An 18,004-nucleotide genomic window follows, 5' to 3' on the forward strand; every position below is an offset into this window, starting at 1 on the left:
TGAAGGAAAACATCGTGATAAAAATAAAACCCATTGTTATGTATTTGAGGGTATATGTCGCGGTTGCGTCCCGGCTGGTGGTGGGAAATTCATAACGAATAAATCAGTATGCAACTTACTAGCGCGTTTGTTGGTCGCCTCCCGTTATACCCCACACACACAAGTACGAGCATACGTATATAACACCCATGCACCCGAGAATTGTTTTCTTAGTTATCTGTTTTTTTTTTTAATTAAGATGGGTTTGCTCTTGACTTCGTTCTTCTACAAGAAGAAGAGATCGACGTTGGAACGAGCTTACCCAGAAAATGCCTATTCACCCGTGATTTAAAGGACCCCAGGTTATAAGAGTCAGGAAACACCGACGCCGGCAGCCCATTCCATTCCTTGGCTGTGCGCATTATGAAGGATGAAGCGAAGCGCTTGGTGCGGATTAGTGGTATGTCAACCAAGTAAGGATGGTAACCCGCCGTACGTCTGGATGTCCTCAGATGGAATGGACTTGGTGGAATGAGCCGATGGAGCTCCTGTGCACACTCCCCGAAGTACAATCTGTAAAAAACCGACAGACAGGCGACTTTACGGAGGTGGTCTAGGCTATGCAGTTTGGTTTCCACCAGCTTCCTGTCGCCGATCAACCTCTTAGCACGTCGCTCATCTCATCTGTTATTTAATTGGAGTGACTTTCCCTTCGGGTCGGTCAGATAGGCAGTCGCTTTTGTAAGAACTGGACCTGTCAAACCATTAGGTTAGGGAAGCGGACTCTGTGTTAAACAGGACAACGCTAGCAAATCGATCATGACCGTCGTTTCAACTTGCATCTTGCTAGGTTCTCAGAAAGGGCCGCAGCCATGTTGAATTTCATCGTTTTTGAAACATCTCAAAGCAAAGGAAGCGAGGCCCGTTAGATGCCATATGTCGACCACAAATGTATTGTTCCAACCGCAATTTGTACGGAGCGGACCCGCGCTTGCCAACCACAACGTGCCAATTACTAATTATTGCTCATTATTATTAAGAAAAAAGCGTTTTTTTCGTTTATTTTTTGTTTAGGGATATTATTATCCCTCGCGTGCGCCGCTCTGAGTAAGGGTCGAGTTTTTTTACAGTTTGGAGTCTCATAAAGAAAAAAACGATTATTACGTACAAGTATAGTATCACTATTTGAGTTTGTTCAAGACCCCGATACCGACCTTCTCTCTTTTTTCTCGGATAAAAAGCTGCTAGACCGATTTGGATGAAATTTGGCACTAGATAAATCTAAACCCAAGTGCCTACCATGAACTTACGTGATGTAGCGCGGATAACAAACACTAGTTCTAGTAATTCTAAGCAATGGTTCCATTGTTTCTGGGTTTTGTTGTTAAAACCTAGGCTATTGTTAGGCGCACTGGGTTTTTAGGTCCTAAGTTATGAATGCGTAGGATGCCTACTTTAGTGTTTCCCGTTAGTGTGGTCTAAAACTGTGCTTTTAGTGACAATGGTGTAAAGGAGGAATTTTCCAGGCTACTTTCCCTAAAAATAGTATAGATGGATTTGATGATGTATAGAATTATATTGCTACCTTTGTTGCTTCTGTTTATTTTTAATAATAATAAGTGGAAGATGTAATTGTGACTGGGTGTAATAAAAAGGGTCATCATTTATACCCAAAAACAAAGATAAAAGATGCATAAATTATCCATTAAATTAGAAGGTTAAACGAAGGAAATTCTTTACAGCGCCATCTCTATTGTTTTCGAGGAAGGTAGCCTGGAAAGTAATTGGAAAGCATTTCTGGAATTTGAGGTAAAAAAACAAAGTTTCTACCATCTTGGCTCTACCATTCATTATAGACGGCGATACGTCTTACCGGCGGAACAGAAGAAAGAGTTTGGAAAGGCCCTAACGCGCATTTTGTATGAGAACCGCTGTCGCCGGTTACTTCAGGACCCTGATACCGATCCCTCAATGAGCGCTTATCGCTATCGACCCACTAGGGTCGATTAATTCTTTCAAATATTTTTCCTCTCAGACGACGCCCTGAGCCGAGGTTCGCGCCTACTGGGCACCCCCCTGTTGTCTTAAACGATGTACCGGGTGAGAGCCTTCAGCGCTCCCCATTTGTCCGGCCAAGTAGTTCATGCCATCTGCGGCAAATATAGAACAAGTCACGTCAAAAAAAAAGCTGTCCCACATACTTTACTCTCTTTTACTACTACTCCTGCAAACAGATAACTACGATAGCTCTACTGCTTCTTAAATTCCATAGCCACTTTACCGGCAATGTACATTTTATGTGATAGGCTGCAATATTATCATTACTTTTTGTAAGATACTGCATACAAAATTATATTTTTGATAAATAGCCGATCATACCAAGCTTTCCTGTGATAAGAAGGGATCTCCTTGCATTGGATTTTTTGCCCTGCAAGTTATAATAATGTACAAGACGACCTTTTAATATTTTGGTCGAATTCTCACTTTGACTTTCGATAACTTTTTTTTTATCTTTGATTTCACTTTGATTTATCTTTGATTGAGCGGTACACAGACTTAGGCATAGTTGTGAAGTAAAATAAAATAATTATTAAGAAAGGTATAGCGACAAAATAAATGATTATTTCTGTAGTAAGGTAGAAAATCTAGAAAAAGGTACAAAATGGGTCATATTTCCTAAACCGTAAATATTTGCTGAACATACAGGGGGGTGTTTCTGGTAGTTAATGAGCCCCTCTTTCTAATTTTTCATTTTGAACCTGAACTTCTGGGCCACCCTTGTATAATATATTATACTATCGCGGAGCTCAGTGCGTCGTAAAGTTTGCGGACAAGTGTAGTGCAAAGTTGAAGTATGACCTATTTGCTCATAGTTAAATGGCGTGCATTTCGCGCGCACTTGGCCCTTCCAATCCCTTTCTTCTATTCCGTGGTTTCACCAACTATTAGCTGATACTTATTTCATATAGTATGGGTACTTATTTCATCTTGAGATGGATATATGATAAGGTGCAAAAGTCCAATCAGTTTCTTGCAGAGTAATAAATTAACTGGTTGCACTTAAGACCTCGGTTACATGTGTTTCTGTAATAGACCAAAAACGGCCTCCGTGGTCCAGTGGTTGAGCGTTGTGCTCACGATCCGGAGGTCCCAGGTTCGAATCCCGGTGGGGACAAATCACAAAAATCACTTTGTGATCCCTAGTTTGGTTAGGACATTACAGGCTGATCACCTGATTGTCCAAAAAGTAAGATGATCCCTGCTTCGGAAGGCACGTTAAGCCGTTGGTCCCGGTTACTACTTACTGATGTAAGTACGTAGTCGTCACATGAGTCATGTCAGGGGCCTATGGCGGCTCAATAATAACCCTGACACCAGGGTTGATGCGGTTGGTAATCCACCTCACAACCCACACGATATAAGAAGAAGAAGACCTATAACACCATACATTTATAATTATGTCAAGGTTTATTAATTTTACTCTAAGATTATAATTAATAAATAACATACTAAATAAATTATGACAACTAATGGTTCATAATTTCACCACTGTTTACAAATAATTCACTGCGCTCAGTGACTGAACTTTTGCTCTTTGATTGTACCTCTGACTACCCCAATCGGGATATAGCCGTGAGCTTATGTTATGTTATAATTATCCTTACTTACATAATGGGAATGATCGACATTGTCGTCAAGTCGGACAAACAGACAGGCGGGATGTTCAGAGCTATTCATTACGGTTTTTGCTCGACGTCTCTTATCGAAGACAATACGTTGAGTGGAAGACGCGGCGAGGCAATAAATCCGCCTCGGTAGCTCACAGGTGCGGTGTCGGAGAGATCAAAGACGCCGCCCGCCTTTGTAACGGCCGCCGGCCCCCCCGCGCACCCCTACAGTTAATATTTGCATACTAAATATAGTTAAAAGGGTTTAAATTCTGTTGATTGAGATGTTTGTGTTTCTTGTGGTTTTAAACTAGTTTACTTATAGGAGCTAACGGAGTTAACGTATTAATGTACGTTTATCTTCGTCATTTGAACTAGAATAACACCAAGTTTTCTCACGCGGTTTACTTGTTCGGTCAAGTATTGACTGCCATCAGTTATGCCGTGACTTATTGTAGATATCGTGAACTTTGCGACGGAAAAATCCTCCTGATATTCAGTCAGAATCATGGTCTGAATCATCCTCCTTAGTATTCGTTACGATGTCATTAATACCCTGTATTGTAATACGTTGATGTATTCCTTGCCCTGTGTGATGTGTTTAAAGATAAGATTAAATACGAGAGTTCATACCTATCGGGGTGGGCAGAGCCACAAGGCACCAGAAAACAGAATTGTGTATGTAACTATTTATTAAATCAAATCAAATCAAATATACTTTATTGCACAGAACTAAAATTTCAACAATCAGACATAACACATGAATACAGTACAGTGTAGTAGTTTATTGTTTGTAAGTAGTTTAAATATTAATATAATTATATAAATATTTGCACACCCGCTTGCAGTTTGAATACATACAATGTTTTACTTAGAATAAGATCTTTAACTTTGTGTTTTTGGAAATAAATGATTGATTGTGATTTGTCGCACATAGCAACAGATACTCAAATTCAAATCATTTATTGTGAATTACTCAAATTCAAATCATTTATTGTGAATTTGTGACACACAGGTACAGTGGTTAGATGTTACAAAGATAATAATAAGACCGCTGTGATCTACCGGTAGGCGTACAATTAAATTAAAATTAAATTTGGTGAGACGAGAATTTACTTGTAAGTGTTTAATAATTTTTAATTTGTTTCACATGCTAGAAACAGCAAAGTGTAGTATACGAACAGACTTACAACAATTATGTACAGGATACTTGGTTAAACAAATGGAGTGGTAGGTAACCGAGATGGGTCTGCAATATGACGTAAACAGCTTATACTCCCACTGCTGGGCACAGGCAAAGGCACGGAGCATACCTATAGATACGCAGTATTATTCCTTCTATGCTATAGGGGAGTCAATAAAACCAAAGCTTTCTAACTAACTTTTGATTTGCCACGAACAGGGCCGAATTTGATGCTTTTTTTCTTTTCTAGGTGTAGTTTTTTACATATCAATTAAAATCAGAAAGAAAATCAGAGAGTTGGACAAATAAATATTCCGATCATGTAAAAAATGTCTGATTTTTTTTTATGCCAACGAAAAATGGATTTGAAGTAGGTACTTTTCGGGTTCTGTACGGTCACGAGCACATACACTTGATACACTTTGGTACCGTGTCACATTAACTTTTTTGACAAATTGAACTGTAAGTCTCACTAAATGTCAAATATGTTAGTGCGACAGAGTCCTAAAGTGGGTACATTATATTGCTCATGACTGTATAGTAAGTACTAAACCGTTTTTGCGTCTTTCCGTTTGTCTGTCAGAGAGTCTCAAAGTTCAACTTTTAAAAGGCTGTATCTTTTGATTCATATTTGATACCTAGATGAGCACAAAATATTCATTACTATAGCGGATATTACATCAAAAGTAATAAAACAATATTATATAAAGTTTGTTAATGAGCCACTGCATGTAGCAGCGAATGCCTACTGTCGATCAATGTGTGTTTCTATTATAATTAAGTAAGCACCTAGGTGAATGGTAAAGATTTCTTTTGTGTAAGTAAGTTCTTTAAATGTAATAATGAGAAAGCGTGGCGTATGCCTTTTTTTTGATTAAAATTATGACTGCTGAGCAAAGGCCTCCCCCATGTCTTTCCAAGTACCCCGGTTCTGTGCGAGCTCTATCCAGTCTTTTCGATAACCGTCGAGATCATCGCGCCATCGTTTCCGGGGTCTACCACGTCTACGGTGTCCGTCCCGTGGTACCCAGTGCGTGATGATCTTTGCCCATCGTTCCGGATGCATTTGGCACACGTGTCCAGCCCAGTCCCACTTTAGCCTGTAAGTATATAAAAAAATAATAATTAATACCTACTCCACCACGCTGCTCCGCACTTCCTATAATAGGTAATTTGAAACCGCGACAGTTTCTTACAAAACAAAGGAGCAACAGTTTTTTTTTCCCAGATCCAATTAATTTCTGACAATGCTGTCTATTCTATACACCGATCGCCTTTTGTCACACCGCCGCACAGACCAACAAGCGCCTAGACTTGGCTGTTCTTTTCTTCTCTCGTGTGGGTTGAGAGGTGGATTACCAACCTCATCAACCCTGGTGTGGGTTACTATTGAGCCGCCAAAGGCCCCTAACATGACTCATGTAACGACTACTAACTTACATCAGTAAGTAGTAACCGGGACCAACGGCTTAACGTGCCTTCCGAAGCACGGATCATCTTACTTTTGGACAATCAGGTAGATCACGACACGATAGAAGAAGAAGATGACTCATGTAACCACTATATACTTACATCAGTAAATAGTGTCCGGCACCAACGGCGGCTGATACGTGGTTTATGTATTATTTTTTTTAATTTAATTCTCCCAGCTACACCTACCTTTGGTCTAACCGAACGCTCGGTGAGGTGTGGGTACTTAGTTCATCTTGCGATGGATGTACCTCTGACTACCCCAATTGGGATATAGTTGTGAGCTTATGTGGTCCAGTGGTAAGAGAATTGGGCTCACGATCTGAAGGTTTGTTTGTATCCATACTAATATTATAAATGGGAATGGGTGCTTCGGAAGGCACGTTAAGCCGTTGGTCCCGGTTACTACTTACTGATGTAAGTAAGTAGTCGTTACATGAGTCATGTCAGGGGCCTTTGGCGGCTTAATAGTAACCCTGACACCAGGGTTGATGAGGTTGGTACGTCACCTCACAACCCACACGATAAGAAGAAGAAGAATGGGAAATTGTATGTGTGTGTCTGCCTGTTTTTTTGTCCGTCTTTCACGGCAAAACGGAGTGACGAATTGACGTATATTTTTTAAGAGAAGATAGTTGAAAGGATGCAGAGTGATATAGACTATTTTTTGTCTCTTTCTCACTCCCCTCTTCCCTAAAATGGGGGGTGGAAGTTAGTATGAAGCATTCCGCAATTTTCAAGGTAGAAAGCTAAAAATTGGTATCTACGCGGACTACTTGTGACTAACAAAAAATCGTGCATCTTTTTTATTGGAATCTGCCCCTAACCCCTTCAAAGAGGGGGTGAAATTTTATGTGGGACTTTTGGCCGTTTTCAATGTAGGAAGCTAAAAAACTGGTACATTAGGAAAGGGGAACCCCTAATTTAACGCGAGCGAAGCCGCGAGCAAAAGCTTGTATTCCATAAGTCTATTCCGTTACCTGCTCTGTGGTCGCAATTCGTCGAAGACAGTTGCTAAAACAATTATCATTGTGTTTTTCGAAAAAGAGGGACTCAATTTGTAGAAATTAATAGGTTACAGTCAGTCATGTGGCGTTCACTGGAATCTTCCCAAAGTGGAAATGTTCCTGTTGTAAAAACTCTTTAATAGTAAGGAGACTGAGTGCTTTTTTTTTAATTGTTCTTTTTCGTACTCTGATCCTATCTACGCCAGACAGCCTCCGTGGTCTAGTGGTGAGAGCGTTAGGCCCACGATCTGGAGGTCCGGGTTCGATTCCCGATGGGGTCATTGTCGAAATCACTTTGTGAGACTGTCCTTTGTTTGGTAAGGGCTTTTCAGGCTTGAATCACCTGATTATCCGAAAAAGTAAGATTATTCCGTGCTTCGGAGGGCACGTTAAGCCGTTGGTCCTGGCTATTAGTCGTAAAAACACCTCCACCAACCCGCATTGGAGCAGCGTGGTGGAGTTATGCTCCATACCCCCTCCGGTTGATTGAGGGGAGGCCTGTGCCCAGCATTGGGACGTATATAGGCAGTTTATGTCCTATCTACGCATAGGCTAATAAAGCTTTTTTTACGTAACTTTTCCGCCTTTATACTGCCGGGAATGTTCCCGAAGTGGGAATATTCCCGCGGACGGCACATCGCTGGTTATAGTCCTACTGTTGAGTGACACGAATGTCATTCTTTGGAAGAATGTCGCCGTTGGTAATTGTTATAGAAAAAAACTGTCTCTATAGGGACAAAGACGGTGCAGCGATGTAATAATGGAGTTGATTCCAGTACACACAATCTATGTTTAATAAATTAAAAAAGTAATAATTAATAAATTTAAAAAAAGTAAAAAAAAAGTTAAATTAAAGTTAAGTTAGGTTAAAAGTTATAACTGTCATTTTCTTATACGCCGAAAATGAAAGGGATAATCGACAGGCGCAAAATTTACACGTCAATAATTTTAGGCAGAAAAAAGTCCCTCTCAAAATTTTACATTGGCCAGTTACCCGACAGAATTAAGACACGTTTGGCCAATAGTTTTTTTTTTTACGTGATTTATTGTAGATTTGTCACAAATGACATTAACCACTTGGCCGGACAAACGGGGAGTGCTGAGGGCTCTCACCTAGTACAAAATTTAAAACAACAGCTCTGAGGGTGCCCAGTTGGGTGCGAACCTCGGCTCAGGGCGTCGTCTGAGATGAAGAATATTTGAAAGAATCGACTCTAGTGGGTCGAAAGCGATAAGCGCTGAATGAAGAAATCGTCGACCTCGCCGCGCGCCGGTGGGGTCGGTATCGGGGTTCTGAAATGTTTGGTGTCGCGAGCTGATTGGCCGCCTCTATGGCTAAAGTAATCGGGTCGTCGGGATCGTATATTACGTCCAATTATGATATGACCAAAATATGATGGTATGGATATTGAAATTCAATGACTAGTGGAATATTGGTGCTGATTCTAGAACACATTATCTATGTCATTTTCTTATCCGCCGAAAATGAAAGGGATAGATAATCGACATGTCAAAATTTATGGAACACACGTAAATTTTAGGCAGAAATTTAAAAATCCTTCCAATGTTATATATTGGCCAATAATCCGACAGAATTAAGTTGACATCACACGCCAAAGAGGTGGCATATCAGCGAGGTGCCTATTTTATTCGCCCGGATTATTCATTTATTTTAAAACATCCGTCCCTTTTCTTTAACTGACAGTACTATTCAGAGGCGGAGAACAGGAGTCCTAGTCTAATCCATCATCAATTTAAGAGCCACGCTCTTGTCGGTGCAGCATTTTCCATGCTACTTTTTTAGGTCTTAGTACGGCTTTGAAATATAATACTACTCTGGGTGTCATTCCTCTCGCGTCAGAGTGACTGCGGGGCGGAAGGCAAGAGGGAAACTGCTCTATGTTTCCCTAAAAACGTAGCATGGAGAATGCCACGCCGACAAGAGCGTGGCTCTTAAATAAGTGATGAAGGGAACCCTGTGAAAACGGGGTATTTTTTGTATATTTGCCACGAAATGGCTACGACCGGCTACTTGGGAAACGTTGATAATGGTGAATGCAATCCGTATTGAAACGATTCAAAAACGACACTCAAACGCATCCCATCCATTGTATGACCTCAATTAGATTACGTCCGAAAGTCTGTCCCATTCATCCCCCTCCAATCATTCGGTCAATTTGACAATAGCGGGCCCCGGTTTGAAAATATTTGCTTATACAAAACAATTCTGTCTAAGTGGCTGGTCCCCCAAAACATCAATTGAATGCGTCCTGCTATGGCTATTATTACATTGTCAGTTGTTGAATTTGAAGAGTTTGTGAGAATAAATGTTAGAGGTTGAATGTAGCTGTGAAAATTGGATGTAGTACTTGGAATTTAAGGGCCAAGTGAGCACGAAACGCGCGCCATACAAGTATGAGTAAATAGTTCATATTTCAACTTTGCACTCCACTCGTCCGCAAACTATACGACGCACTGAGCTCCACGATAGTATATTAAAAGGTCGTCTTGTGCATTATAACCCGCACAGCAAAAAAATCTAATATCGACTATCATGCAAGTAAACTCCTCCTTATTACAGGAAAAGTTACAAGAATTTACAGGAATGAGAAGCTCGGTGACGCAGCGGTAAACGCGCTCGGTCTGCGATTGTTGAAGTTAAGCAACTTTCGCAAAGGCCAGTCATAGGATGGGTGACCACAAAAAAAAGTTTTCATCTCGAGCTCCTCCGTGCTTCGGAAGGCACGTTAAGCCGTTGGTCCCGGCTGCATTAGCCGTCGTTAATAGCCATCATTCCGAACTGGGCCCGCGTGATGGTTTAAGGCCCGATCTCCCTATCCATCCATAGGGAAGGCCCGTGCCCCAGCAGTGGGGACGTTAATGGGCTGATGGTGATGGTAATGATAGGAAAAGTAAAAACCTTAGTATGATCGGCTATTTATCAAAAAAATACTTTTGTATGCAGTAACTTACGAAAAGAAATTATGAAATTGCTGCCTGAATATACTTTGCCGGTAATGTGACTATGGAATTTGAGAAGCAGTCGAACTGTCTTATTTATCTGTTTGCAGAAGTAGTTAGTCAAAAAGAGCAGGTTTGAACCGGCGACAGCAGTTCTCATATAAAATGCGCGTTAGGGCCTTTCCATCCACTTTCTTCTATTCCGTGGTAGTAACCCACTTGGTGGAGTTGTTAGTGTACCTGAGTAACTCATAACGGCCTTGGTGGTCCAGTGGTATACAATCTGGAGGTCCCGGGTTCGAATCCCGGTGGAGTAGAACACAAACTTTCCTTTTCGGTGGATAAGAAAATGGGCAGGTATAACTTAAAATAAAATTAGATGGTGTGCATTGGAATCAAATAACACATATACTGTATACTATCGCTGTAAGTTACCAAAATAAAATAAATAAAATAAAATAAAGTAAAATAAATAAAATAAAATAAATAAATAAACGAAGAAATAAGTAAGTTGACAATATTTTATCTGTACGCCTACCCCGGGACTCACGCGTGATGCTATTTTGTGTTACAAGTATGCAAGAGTACTTATAAACGACTACGAGAGAAGTCACGGGAAGCGGCTAGTTGCGAGGTAGTTTAAAAAAACGTTAGGGTCAAATCGTGAGCTGCGATTACCAATCTTAGACATGTTTAACTTGCGGCGCAACTATATAGGATGTTCTGAAAACAAAGAAGTTTTTTTTTAATTTCCGTTATATATTTGACCTAGAGCCGTGGTGGCCAGTTGGCAGAACGCTTGCCTCTCATTTTGAGGTTGCAGATTCGAATCCAGCAAAAGCCTAAACCAATGATTGTCGAACTTGTTTTTGAGTTCATACTTGGATTATAAATGATTATCACGTGCTCAGTGGTGAAGGAAAACATCGTGAGGAAACCCACGTTCCAGAGAAAAGCGCTTTCGGAGGTATGTGACCTAACCTGTATTGGGCTGGTTTTCCCATCCCGGGTTGGAAGGTCAGACAGGCAGTCGCTTCTGTAAAAAACCGGACCTGTCGACATTTTCAGGTTAGGCAAGCGGACCCTGGGAAAAACGGTATAATGCTAGGGAGAAAAAATATTTGACCCGCAGTGGAGCGACGTGGTGGAGTATGCTCCATACCCCCGGGATTCGAACCCGAGATGTCTGGATCGTGAGCCCAATGCTCTAACCACTAGACCACGGAAGGTGTTCAACAATACAAACAGATAAATTAAAACCACCCTGTAGCTTTTCTTCGAGGTGCTTATCTGTCGCGTTTCAGGTCAAACGATAATGTGCCGTGATGACACCGGCCGAAGGTGCATTTATCTGGTAATTAGGGTCGTGACCATCCGCAATGGCCCATCACGCACGATGTGGCCAAATTTATGATGGGACACGCGCTTAGAGATGGGTGAGTGAGTTGCCATCACGGTATACCTTTTTGGGGGTTAGGTAGATCAGATACTTACTAAAAAAGTTGTCTGGTAGATCGCTTCCGGCGAGAAAGCCGCCTTTACTCAATTCTTCTTCTATCGTGTGGGTTGTGAGGCGGAGTACCAACCTCATCAACCCTGGTGTCAAGGTTACTATTGAGCCGCCAAAGACCCCTTATATGGCTCGTGTGTAATGTTTATTATTACTTTGAATTAAAAAAATAAAAAAAAATGTATCGACTGCTTACGTCAGTAAGTAGTAACCGGGACCAACAGCTTAACGTGCCTTTACTCAATTGCATTTATGTGATTACTTGTTAATGTATCTAAATGTGTGCATTTCCATATTGGAGCGGTAAGCAACTTTCGCAAAGGCCGGTCATAGGATGGGTGACCACAAAAAAAAAGTCATCTCGAGCTCCTCCGTGCTTCGGAAGGCACGTTAAGCCGTTGGTCCCGGCTGCATTAGCAGTCGTTAATAACCATCAATCCGCACTGGGCCCGCGTGATGGTTTATGGCCCGATCTCCCTATCTATCCATGTGGAAGGCCCGTGCCCCAGTAGTGGGGACGTTAATGGGCTGATGATGATGATGTGTGCATTTATCAATCGTATCCCTATTATGGTTACGAGTTTCAAAAAAGTGACTTTTCCGAAACTACATAAAACTACTGTTGTTACTACTCCTCGATAGATGGCACTTTATAAAAAAATTACAAGATTTAATACTGTGGCGCCATCTGTGGGTAGATAGTTGAACTAACATAACGTGGAGTAAGCTGACTGTCCACTCGCGGACAACGTTTATGCAACAAGCAAGGTCTTGTTCATTCTCCCCTTGTAACTTGTAACGCCTGACTGAATTTTCATTGCAAAGTAGCAGTTTAGATTGTTGCTTTTTATTTTTGTGAGTAGCGCGGGTTCTGGAGTTCACCGCATCACACCTGTGCCTAGTTAGTGGCAATAGGCTCTCCGCCTATCACATGGGACTCAGACATAGTTGCCAAGGAGTGGGTGTATAATTTACAAATATGTTTACAAGATATTTTAAACGCCTGCAAATAATTATCTTATTAACTAAAACAGCGGACATTGACCTATTTAAAGTTGTTTAGTTGATAACCTTAGTTTGACCCAAGCATTTAGGTAACTATTTGAGTTATTGCAAATATCAAAATTTTCAGAATTCACTTTTCCTTACCATGAATATCTAGTTTATCTTGTGTGGAATTGTAATTTTTTTTTAGTGTTTTTTTATGATATTTATAATTTTAGTTTTCTTTTTGTTTCTTTTTTCATTCATTGTATATTTTCCTCGTCATGTGTATGTACTTTTATAAATAAATAAATAATAATGGATAGTACCTCTATAGTTACCTCTCTGACTACCCCAATTGGAACATACTATACTGGAAAACGAAGATTCAGAGGTCAAATAGTGATTGTCGATTTGTGGATACAAAATGAAAATTAGAGTTTAGTACTCCACTGAATTACTTAACTTCTTTTTACCGACTTCAAAAAAGGAGGAGGTTCTCAATTCGACCGTATATTTTTTTTTTTTTTTTTTTTTTTTTTTTTTTTTTTTTTATGTTTGTTCGGGCATATCTTCGTCGTATATGAACCGATTTTGATAATTCTTTTTTTGTTTGAAAGGAGATATACCCAAGGGGGTCCCATGTCAAGGAAGTCAGGATCTGATGATGGAAGACCAGAGAAATCGAGGGGAATTTTCAAAAATCGTAGGAGCGACTAGTGCGTTTGTAAAGTCATATTGATCGGATCGATCTTTAGGCTTCGGGAAAACTTCCCGGCCTTCGAAAACTGGTCAGCATCAGGGAGATACCCTATGGCCTGGCAAAACTATACAACCTGGAGCAATTTTTCTTTCACGAAACGTATTTAAATCTTGATCAAATCCAATCGCCGGTGCAAAAAAACAAAATGGCGGAAAAAAAAGATGGCCGCCATACAAAATTTTGTCGATTTTGGAAGAAGCCCGTTTGGGTAAAAATAATGTATGGGGCGCTTACTCAAAACGTCATGTAGAGTACGGAAATACTTTCTGATCACCAAAAACTGCTCCGCATCAGAGAGATACTCTACGGCCTGGCAAAACTATCGCACGTGAACCAATATTTCTTTCAGAGCACTTATTTAAATCTTGGTCAAATTCCATAGCGCGTAAAAAAAAACAAAATGGCGGAAAAACAAGATGGCCGCCATACACAATTTTGTTTTTTCAGAAAATGTCTCGGGATATAAAATATATATCGGGGTTGTGGTCGGATCGTCATGTTAAGTATGGAAATACTTCCCGATTTTCGAAAACTGCTCCGCATCAGGGTGACACCCTACGGCCTGGCGAAACTATCACACCTGAACCAATTTTTCTTTCACGAAACCTATTTAAATCTTGGTCGAATTTAATGGCCGGTGAAAAAAATACAAAATGGCGAAAAAACAAGATGGCCGCCATACAAAATTTTGTTTTTCCAGAAAATGTCTTGGGGGTAAAAATGATGTATAGGCGTGTGATCGGAACGTCATCTTTGAAAACTGCTCCCAATCAGGGAGACATCCTACGGCCTGGCAAACCTATTGCACCTGGATTTTGTTTGTTTCCACGACACCCATTTAAATCTTGGTCAAATTCTGTCGCCGGTGAAAAAGAACAAAGTGGCGGAAAAACAAGATGGCCGCCATACGAAGAGGGACAGTTTCGAATAAACAGGACACGCGAGCTGCTTTAGCAGCGAGCGAACCACGCGAAATCTACTGTATCTATATGTATGCGTGAGTGTGTATGATAGCAGCTTCCACTGACAACCACATGTGTGTATGTACACATACACATGTGTGTGTGTGTGCGTGTGTGTGCGCGCGCGCGTGTGTGTGTGTGTGTGTGTGTGTGTGTGTGTGCGTGTGTCTGTGTGTGTGCGTGTGTGCGTGTGTCTGTGTGTGTGCGTGTGTACGTGCGCGTGTGCTCGTGTGCGTTAGCGCGTGTGTGAGTGTGTGTGTGTAAACATGTTCATCAATAATAATTGTGATCACTACTAATAATATATTATATTATTATATATGAATATAAATCAGAAAATCTGTCTGTCTGCATCCTTGCTCGGTCTAACCATCACTTAAAATCGTAAAATAAAATAAAATTTTTAACAAAAAAAAACCGACTTCAAACGCAAAACTAAAAAGCAATAAATAAATTTACTTCGCACAAAGTAATTAGTACGTATTTTCAATTAGTTAATTATTTTATAATTCTGAAGTCGGTGCCAAGTAAATGCTACAACAACCCTACTACAATATCAAATTACTATGTACACACAATATTGTTTAATACCTATATCAAAGCAATTACAAAACAATGTCAAACAAAAAATTACAAAACAATCAGTATTGAAAAATATATGAATCGGTACTTCGTTGTAGCATTTCCTTGGCACCGGCTTCAGATTTATAAAATAATTAACTAATTGAAAATACGTACTAATTACTTTGTGCGAAGTAAATTTATTTATTGCTTTTTAGTTTTGCGTTTGAAGTCGGTTTTTTTTTGTTAAAATTTTTTTACACTAATTGATTTGTCAATTAGTAAACGTAATCTAATATACCTACGTATAACATTAATTTCTTGATTAATGATAGATTTGTGTTTGATCACAATCTGACCTGATGGTAAATTAAATTGTGGTCTAAGGTGGTAGGTACGGTCACGAGCATTAATATGTATACACTTTGGTACCATGTCACATTAACATTTTTGGCGATTCATTCTTTCAAATTTGTTCAAATATTATCCTTTCAGACAAAGTCTTGAGACGAGGTTCACGCCTCACGCTGTTGTCTTAAACGTTGTACCGGATGACAGCGACTTCATTTGTCCGGCTAAGTAGTTAATGCCATTTGCGGCAAATCTACAATAAGTCACGTTAAAAAAAATCTAGTTTTGAGGAAGATTGAATAGGCATGGTCAAAGCAAAGCGGCGTGGTAGATATTTTATTCAGGGTGTTAGTGACATCATATCGAAAACTTTGTGGGATGATTCAGCCCACAATGCTGAATGATTATCAAGTGGAATCTCCTGTCCATTTCCGAATTCAATTAAGTTTACTTTATTTGGTTCGATGTCTAGAGCGATATCTTTTATTTTTCTTGTTTTTTGGTCTTTTAGGCACACGTGTGTTAATGTATAAGTTTCCATACGAAGAAATTGTATAATAACCAATGACCTTGAAATCGTTTTTACTTTACAGATACTCCAGGATCGATCCCAGTTGATACAGAGTCAAGTATAAATATAATGAATAAAGAAATAGTAAATAGTAAGTACGCTTATGGTGCCTATGTGATCTACAAAATGCGCGCCATTTCAATCACGACTTTGTGTCTCACAGTGATCAGTGTACGAACATTAGACAATTATGACAAAAACAAGACAAATCTACTTGAACAGGAAGCTATCCATTCCGTTGGTGCAGAACTTCAGCTATCTAAAGATGAACTACAAGTGAACAACATACTAATGACACTGAAGAATACAGAAAACAAAAATTACATCGCTAATCCAAAAAATGACACCTTTTCAAAGCATTACTTCACATACAGAGATCAGACAGAGAAGTCACGCGTTTATCAGATTATAAAACGAATGCCCAAAGGAGCTGTTCTGCATGTACATAACGTATTTGTGTTGGACGCGGACTATAAAGTTAGTTTGACGTATGAGAATCACTTATACGGCTGTTACGTCGGCGTCGATTTAAAATTGTACTTCTCAGATGGCATACCTCATCAGCCCTGTCCCACTAAGTGGACTCTGTTAAGTGAACTTAGGAATGCAACTGATGTCAAACACTTTGATTCAGAACTCAAGAAGCGCTTCACAATATACTCAACAGACCAAAAAAGCAATGACGTCAATAGCATCTGGAAACAATTCGGTAATGTCCATGCTGTTACCAAGTCCTTACTATCATACAGACCAGTGCGCGAGAAGTACATATACGAATGTTTGAAAAGATTCTATGATGACAATGTTATGTATGTTGAAGTTAGAGGAGGTTTGCACAGGTTATATGAGCTGAATGGAACAGAGCATGATCCCTCGCATTTGGTGCAGCTGTATATGGACGTAACAGAGAGGTTTAAAGAAGACCATCCAGATTTTATTGGAATAAAATTCATTTTAACACAACATCGTAGCGCAAATATCAAGGACATCCAGGAAGCTGTGAACGTAGCGAAAAATATCAAATCTGAGTATCCTCAGGCGTTCGCAGGGTTTGACTTAGTCGGTCAAGAGGATGTGGGCAAGCCTTTATCAGAATTTATACAAGCATTACTTGATGTGAAAGAAGATATAGACTTCTTTTTCCACGCGGGAGAGACAAACTGGCTTGGAATGCAGTCTGATGAGAATTTATTCGATGCTATCCTCTTAGAAACGAGGAGGATTGGTCATGGGTACGCATTGGCGAGGCATCCAGTTCTGATGTCGCTTGTGAAGAAGAGAGAGATAGCTGTGGAAGTGACTGTGATATCTAGTGTAGTGTTCCGTCTACTGCGTGATATGAGACAGCATCCTCTAGCAATTTTCTTGGCCTTTGGACTACCAGTGGTATTATCCAGTGATTACCCGGGCATGTGGGGAGCAGCACCGTTATCTGATGACTTCTACGTTGCTTTCATGGCTGTGGCTAATCAGCACTCAGACTTGAGACTCTTGAAGCAACTGGCTATTAACTCCATAAGATATTGTGCGTTAGAGAACCGAAGGAAGAACAGATTGTTTGAAGTGTTCAACAAAAGGTGGGATAAGTTTTTGAAGGAAGTGTTAGCGATGAATTTGTAGATCGAAAAAAATATGCTGATGTAATTTTAACACACCATCTTCCTAGCATTATCCCGTTTTTCACACGGTCCGCTTATCTTACTTGTAGATTTGACAGGTCCGGTTTTTTACAGAAGCGACTGCCTGTCTGACCTTCCAACCCGTGAAGGGAAAACCAGCCCGATACAGATTAGGTCACATACCCAAAATGCATTTCTCGGGGATGTGGGTTTCCTCACGATGTTTTCCTTCACCGCTGAGCACGTGACAATCATTTATGATCCAAACATGAATTTGAAAACAAACTCGACAATCATTGGATTAGTCCCGTGCTGGATTCGAACCTGCGACCTCAAAGTTGCGACCACGGCTTCAATTAATTAACACGTAATTTGAATTTGTAACAATAATAATACCAACCATTGGACCACGGAG

At 40.2% G+C, this 18,004-nt stretch overlaps 2 protein-coding genes across 2 annotated transcripts in view; one reads left to right on the forward strand and one right to left on the reverse strand.

Annotated features, from left to right (window-relative positions):
- Positions 1-5,596: 5,596 nt before the first annotated feature.
- LOC126376249 (adenosine deaminase 2-like) overlaps positions 5,597-18,004 on the reverse strand; it is a 34,945-nt gene continuing 22,537 nt past the window's right edge. The window contains exon 2 of the mRNA XM_050023543.1: positions 5,597-5,930. The gene's annotated coding sequence lies outside the window, so the exon portion shown is untranslated. The remainder of the gene's footprint in view (positions 5,931-18,004) is intronic.
- Positions 16,097-17,590, forward strand: LOC126376407 (adenosine deaminase 2-like). Its single transcript, XM_050023733.1, has one exon. It carries the CDS (start codon positions 16,097-16,099, stop codon positions 17,588-17,590), a length of 1,494 nt encoding a protein of 497 aa, XP_049879690.1.

Source organism: Pectinophora gossypiella, chromosome 20 (assembly GCF_024362695.1).
Source record: "Pectinophora gossypiella chromosome 20, ilPecGoss1.1, whole genome shotgun sequence".
Taxonomy (NCBI): domain Eukaryota; kingdom Metazoa; phylum Arthropoda; class Insecta; order Lepidoptera; family Gelechiidae; genus Pectinophora; species Pectinophora gossypiella.